The 6,725-nt window shown below is 43.8% G+C and overlaps 1 protein-coding gene across 1 annotated transcript in view; it reads right to left on the reverse strand.

The window, feature by feature from the left end:
* Nucleotides 1–6,393, reverse strand: part of LOC119311506 (G-type lectin S-receptor-like serine/threonine-protein kinase B120) — a 17,094-nt gene extending 10,701 nt beyond the window's left edge. Inside the window, exons 1-3 of the mRNA XM_037587142.1 lie at nucleotides 5,586–6,393; nucleotides 5,373–5,462; nucleotides 1,806–2,008 (exon numbers count right to left, since the gene is read on the reverse strand). Coding sequence (XP_037443039.1) covers nucleotides 1,806–2,008; nucleotides 5,373–5,462; nucleotides 5,586–6,393 — 1,101 coding nt within the window. The remainder of the gene's footprint in view (nucleotides 1–1,805; nucleotides 2,009–5,372; nucleotides 5,463–5,585) is intronic.
* Between the last annotated feature and the right edge of the window lie 332 nt (nucleotides 6,394–6,725).

A 6,725-nucleotide genomic window follows, 5' to 3' on the forward strand; every position in this document is an offset into this window, starting at 1 on the left:
ATGGCCAACGGCGGGGGAGGGGAAGGAGGGGGACGAGGGGAGGGGTGGGGGGAGAGGGAGGACAGCCATCAGAAGCCACTCCAATAACGACTTCTAAACACCCTTTCATTTGGCCAAACTTAAAGAGATTTAACTTTTCAAGAAACTAATACACCTCGTATTTTGAAACATAGGTACTATTGTTTTTATGAAATCCTAACAACACCAATGGCGTAGCAAAGGGCACCAAACCCTTCTAATAAATACACTATGTTTCCTAATTTTTTAGGCCTCACAATCAATTAAGGTCTCTAATTTAGAATTGGATCATTCGATTTTGACCGGGTCAACAATTTATCAAAGAGCTTTCCCATTCAATTCTTCTGGTTCACTATGCTGCCTAATTTTAATGTTTCACAATCATTGAGATCTTCAATTAGGAATTGGGTCATCCTATTTTGACCAGTCACAATTTATTAAGGACCTCTCTCGTTCAATTCTTTTAATTCACTACGATCCTTAATTTTGGAGTTTTTTCAATCGATTGAGGTATTTAATTTTAGATTTGATTCATGATTTTGACCAAGTAAATGTTTTTTTAAAATCAATCGGCAGCAGCCAGTCTATAAAATATATCAATTCCGCACACCCCTCTCACCACCTAGAAAAAAAGAAGCACCAATATGTGATACTGTAGCTCCAATATAGTATATGCAACCGCTAATGCGAAAAAATTTCCCCACATAGGTACGAATAGATTAGCAGATAACATAGAATCACATCGCGAAAGGTCCATCAAAACACCGTGTTATAAATAAAAAAAACACTCCATCATCTCCCCCATTCACAAAACCAAATACTAAATATAAGACGATTTTTTTAAATAAAATTTCTTTAACTTTGATCAAATTCAAAGCCAAAAATATCGACATCCACAATACTAAATAAATAGAATAGGAAAATTTGCTTCATGATGAATTTAATGATACTGATTCGATATTATGAACATTGATATATTTCTCTATAGATTTGGTCAAACTTAAAGAGGTTTGACTTTTCTAAAAACTAACACACCTTATATTTTGAAACACATGAAGTAAAAAATTGTGAAATCCCAACAATATCAACGCTGCAGCAAAGTGCGTCCTACCCTTCTAGTAATTGGCTATAGCTGAGAGGGGATTTCTTGCTCCCAAGCTCCATGAAGCCAGGTTTAAAAAAATTGAGATTTTAAGTTGAAAACATTCTGAAAGTAAACACACATGTGCATAGATATTTATATACTACATTCCTGTAAATTCTTATGATGAGATAAATTTTGTTTTGGGCTAAAAAAACCATGGACTTTTATAATAAATACAGCCTCCATTCCAAAACAAGTGTGGTGGCTTTAGTTCAAAGCCACACCACTTACTAGGAATGGAGGGAGTACATGTGCTAGAAATATATGATTTTGTCTTTTTCATGTAGCTCACATCAAAACATATCTGATTGCGAAATTTTATAGGAATGTGGTATACAATACTATGTTCGTGTTTAAATTTTTCAGATTTTTTTAAAACCTAAATACTCTCTCGGTCCCAAATTAGCGACTCAATTTGTACTAACTTTGCTCAATTTTGTACTAACTTTGTGCTAAAGTTAGTACAAAATGGAGTCACTATTTTGGGACGGAGGAAATAATGTTTATTTTTATAAATCCAGGCTCTTGGAGCACAAGATCCAAAAAGGAATTTTCGGCTATTGCCCCGCTATTGTGTCACTATAGCTAATTCGAAGGAACGCCGATATTTAGCATAGCTCACTCTTCAATACTATGAGTATACCTTGTAAACCTTGCCGAAACCTCCTCGTCCGATCATCAATGTCTTGGAGAAGTTGCCCGTGGCAGCGACAATATCGGCGAACCGTATGGAGTGGAACTCAAGGTCACAAGTGTGATCTACTTCTCCGATTTCGCTCGATGTGTTTGTGGTTCCGGTCCCGGGCACCAGCTTATTTTGGCTCTCGGTGAAATTAGTTCCCTTACCTGTAGAACTAGATCATCGATGGCGCGCGTTGCCGCGCCGTCTCTTTTTCAGTATAATATTCGGAAATTTGATAAATACATGGTGGCATAAATATTGGTGTTAAATACGTAATAAGTTGCTTAGAATTTAAGGACAATGAACTTAATATTTTGGATTAGCAAAACAGAGCACTGTAGTGTAATCTGTGTACTGTAGTTGTAAGACCGCTATCTAAAATCTGATTCTAACCAGCTAGGAGCTTTAGCTACAATATCATATTATATGGTAAAAAGACAGCTCTAAAAACATTGTACAATTAGCCTTAAAAGATCTCCCTTGGCACTGAAATCGGAAACACGCACATCAACTTGTTTGATTTTGGTTTTCCTTATTTGAAATTTATGGCTGCTCATTGTTCTTGCCCATCATAAGCCACACTTGTTCTTGATTTTACTACATTGACATCTCATTGCAGTTCATCCATTGATCATTTTGTAAACTTTGGTCCTCGCTCATGAACTGATTTGACCTATTTCAGAACTGATGATAAATACATATTTTAAAAGGATGATAAATTGGTGAAAGTAAAGTAATTTTATTTATTTAATACCAGACAATTATACTGATCCCCAGACCATTGCAAACCATTATATTGAGGATCTAAAACCCCCTTCTTTTAAAAGTTTATTAAAAGTACTATCAGCCAAAAAGCATCTAATTATGAAATGCATATTAGCAATAAGTGTTATTATAAGAACTATACACAAAAAAAGAAAGAAAAAAGGTCCATGCTTTTGAAATTTGACAAGTTTAGTTTTTCCAGTTCTTGTAACTTCACAAAAGAGAGAGAAAATATGTAACCAAAGGGATCATCACATGACTTCACAGTATCTAGGAAGGTCATTCTTAACCATCTTCAGAAATGTTAGATTAACCTTCACTATTTTAGGAATAAACCTTTAGTGCATAATCTCGATTAGATCAGTATGGGTGTTTTTAATTATCATGTACTTTGCATAATTTGTCCAACTAAATACTGCATTTATGTGACCTTGTAAAATTAGCAGGGATATTATTGATAATGTTATTTCACAAAAAATAAGAGATATAATTAGTTTAATAAGTTGAAGAGTGAAAGAAATGTGAGCCGCCAAATGGCATTGATTTTACTTTATAACTTGAACACCACAAAGGAAACTTCTGACAGAAGTTTCTAAACCACCTAAAAATGGTTGCCGTTGTACAACTCTCACTAAAATACTTCATGTCTGCATTCATGTTTAACTTCAGAAGCTTGGTGTAAAAGGAATATTATAAAATCATAATGCATGATGCATCATCACAGCAGAAGGAGGATGTCTGCAGCCCAATAACATTTATATTATTTGCTTGGTCATATATGTTATAAGTGAACTGTGCAAAACTTCATAGTTGACTATAACCCACATGACCAAGCGAAAATGCAGGGTAATAATACACTTACCTCGAGCATTCAACATCAATGGGTATCACCACCTAGTTCTTTGTCCTAATTAGTAGTGAAGTTGAACACCGCAATGACCAGGCGTATCATTGGTGCCTCCCACTCTAAGTTCTGAATCCATAAATGTCTAGAAGTTATAAGCTCAAGAATTTTCTGGCTAACAATACACTGACCTGATGGCCTCTATTTCACTGTCAAAAGTAACTGTTTCCCATGCCGGAGCACCTTTTGCAAGTTATAATCAGATTCTCCATCTCTTAATTCAAATGCATGTCTCATATATTCCAGAATTCAACTGTCCAAATATTAAGAAGCAAACAACTCTGGTGGCTCTTGAGCCAACACATTTTGTACCTGAAACATAAACTGTATGGTAAGTTGATATGAGCATCCGTTACAACAATGGACTATAGAGGTTAATGGCATATACTATAGTGAGTGCATGATGTACTCAGCTCTTCACACATAGAAAACAAAGACAGTTGAGCGCAATGGTTCCTCTTGTGCATTGCATCAAACACATGACATATACACTGTTAAGGAAATCAAAGTCTAGATAGCTTAAAGAAACAGTACGGGACACAAAAACTTAATCTGGAAGAGAGTTTGCTTGAGCAAAGCCAGCCGCGGCACGCCGTGGCTGCCATTGCCCTCGCATGCTGGTGATCAGCTTCAGCGCACGGAGCACCAATGGAAGCTTCACCATCCAAAAATTTATGTTGCAGACACTTCTGTTGCAGGAAAATATTCCAGACCTTACGAATAACTAAGCATGTTGTGTATCATTTGAACATTGTTTAAAGAAGTAGAGAGGGGATCGGACTTTACAAGTTGATTTCAATAGGCTTCCCACTGCTGGCCACCACTGTCAAGATCGCATCACATTACAATCTTCCCTTCCTCCCTGGCTTCACCTCCAAGCTGCTAGGAGAAGCTCGTCGCATCGCGCTCCCATAATAAGGAACGACAAGGTGGTCCAGGAGGCCGCAGCCGTGCTGCTGGAGTGCGTGCTAGGAATTAGGCAACCAGGTTGAGGTTGACCTGCATCACGAAGAGGTACTTCCCTGCCCTAGCGACTGATAACTGCCTACCACCAACAGCGCGATGACTAAGACCCTGGCGCGGGAACCCATCACGAGGACCCCAGTTGATCCGTCATCGTCGCACTGCGGTCCATATACAGCCGCCACAACCTCCATCCGCCCCCCGTCCGCGATCGTAGCGGCCAGGCGTGGCCGACTCCGGCTAGCCACGAGCAACGACCTCCATTATCGCCCGCGTCCCGCGCCAACCGGTCGAATGGACAGGCCACCGAATGCTGGATTCTGTAGATCGACTCGTGACCCGCATCCCGCATTGGATACCCTCGATCGATCGATAGCTCATGGATCCTCTCGGTCGAGTGGTAGTGGATACCCTCACGCGCGGCGCGGATAGCCTGGATCCACTGGTGTCTCGCCTGGATCCCGCCGCTGGCCGCTCGAGCCGCCTGCATCGAAACCGCGCTGGCCGCATCGAGCGCCGCCATCCCCTCTCTATAGAGCGGTTGTTTTAGGAGACGGAGCGGTACTCGCTGAGGTTTGTTCATTGTGTTGGGCCTGAGCAGGGAAAACGGGCCCGAGGCAGCCCAATTAACCAGAGGGCTCAGAAAAAGCTACGGGAGCAGCTGCCCCTGCGACATTTAGCCCACTTCGCGATTAAGGTGCAGCTTAATGAAGATCCAACGACGAAGAATGCCCAGTTAACGAAATCCAATGGCCACAAACGCCTAATTACTGAGAGGGCAGGGATTAGGTGCAGTTTTACTGTTCTTAATTGGCGTTGTGAGCATTTTGTGTGAGAATGATCGAGCATGATATGTTTTGATGTAAGAAAGAGAAGGGAAAAAAAGATGAATGTACCTCTGAATCTACGGAACCATAGGAAGCAAATGCATGAGAGCAGCAGGGCAGCTGCCAACAACGGCAGTGCTATCTTCACTGCATTTCTACCTGCCCATTGAAATGCAGGGGAAAAGTTTGATGAAAAAACACATTTTGTGGTCTGAATTCGGTAAAGATTCGACAGAATTTCGAGAAAGTTCGAGGGGGGAAATGCATATGTTTCTGTTGTGCCTGTGGAAGTAGCAGCAATGGGCACGGGGAGGCGGAGATAGAGCGTCTCGCCGGCCGCGCCGATCATCTGTGCGTCGACGAGCTCCTCTGCCCACACCAGGCACCGGCCCAGTTCGCCCGCGTACGTGTAGACCACACACGAGCAGTTGGCTGCGCACCTCGCCGCGCACTCCTCCGCGCTCCGGTTGCCGGCGTCGAGCATGAACTTGTCCGGCACCGTCATGCTCGGCATCGACACAAAACCCTCCCCGTCGCTGCCGCATGCCGGCAGTGCCTGCTTCCGCCGGCACGCCTGCTCGAACCTGCCGGAGCTCCACTCCGCCGCACTCGCCGGCTGGAACCCATCGAGGCACCTGCACGCCGCCGGCGCCGCCGTGACGTTGCAGTACCCGAACGCGCCGCAGCGTCCATAGTTGCTGCACCCGTTCGATGGCCACGATTCGAGTGTGTCCCAGGCCGACGTGGTGCCGTTCCAGCTGAGAAGCTGGAAGCTACCGGAGCTGGTCAGCACGTACCGCATGGGCGCCGCGCCGAAGGGCACGGTGAAGGTGATGGCGATCTCCTCCTCGGAGCCCACGACCGCCGTCCTAACCGTGCCGGCGTTGATGTAGTTGGTGGAGACGTCGTGCCCCATCCAGACGGGATTGCGCCAGCAGGGGCGCGTCCCGTTCCACATGAGCAGCTGCAGCGACGTGCCGGGGTCCAGGCCGTAGGAGAAGGGGCCCGGCGCCGGGTCGCGGGGGGATCGCCATGACATGATCCAGTCACGCTTCCCCGTCGACGTCCGGTGGCTCAGCCGCGCCTTCATCCCCAACATGAACGTGTCCGTCGGGTGGTCCAAGCTCTGCCACACCACCGTGCCGTCCGGCAGCTGGATGAGCAGGTTGCCGTCGTTCCCGAGCTCGGCTGCCGCCGTCTGCAGTGGTGGATCTAGGATTTGAAGTTACCCGGGGCGAATTTTTAGAGGAAACTAGAAATTGAACCCACGAGGCAATCAAATGACACAATCAATAAAATTAATTGACCAAATTGAATGCGTTCAGGCAAGACGATTAACAAAATTAATTTTAAAAATTAGGCCTGTTCTCAAGAATTAGATGAAAAATATACAACACAATAGAAAATTTATTTCTAGTTTAG

Source organism: Triticum dicoccoides, chromosome 5B (assembly GCF_002162155.2).
Source record: "Triticum dicoccoides isolate Atlit2015 ecotype Zavitan chromosome 5B, WEW_v2.0, whole genome shotgun sequence".
In the NCBI taxonomy this organism is placed as follows: domain Eukaryota; kingdom Viridiplantae; phylum Streptophyta; class Magnoliopsida; order Poales; family Poaceae; genus Triticum; species Triticum dicoccoides.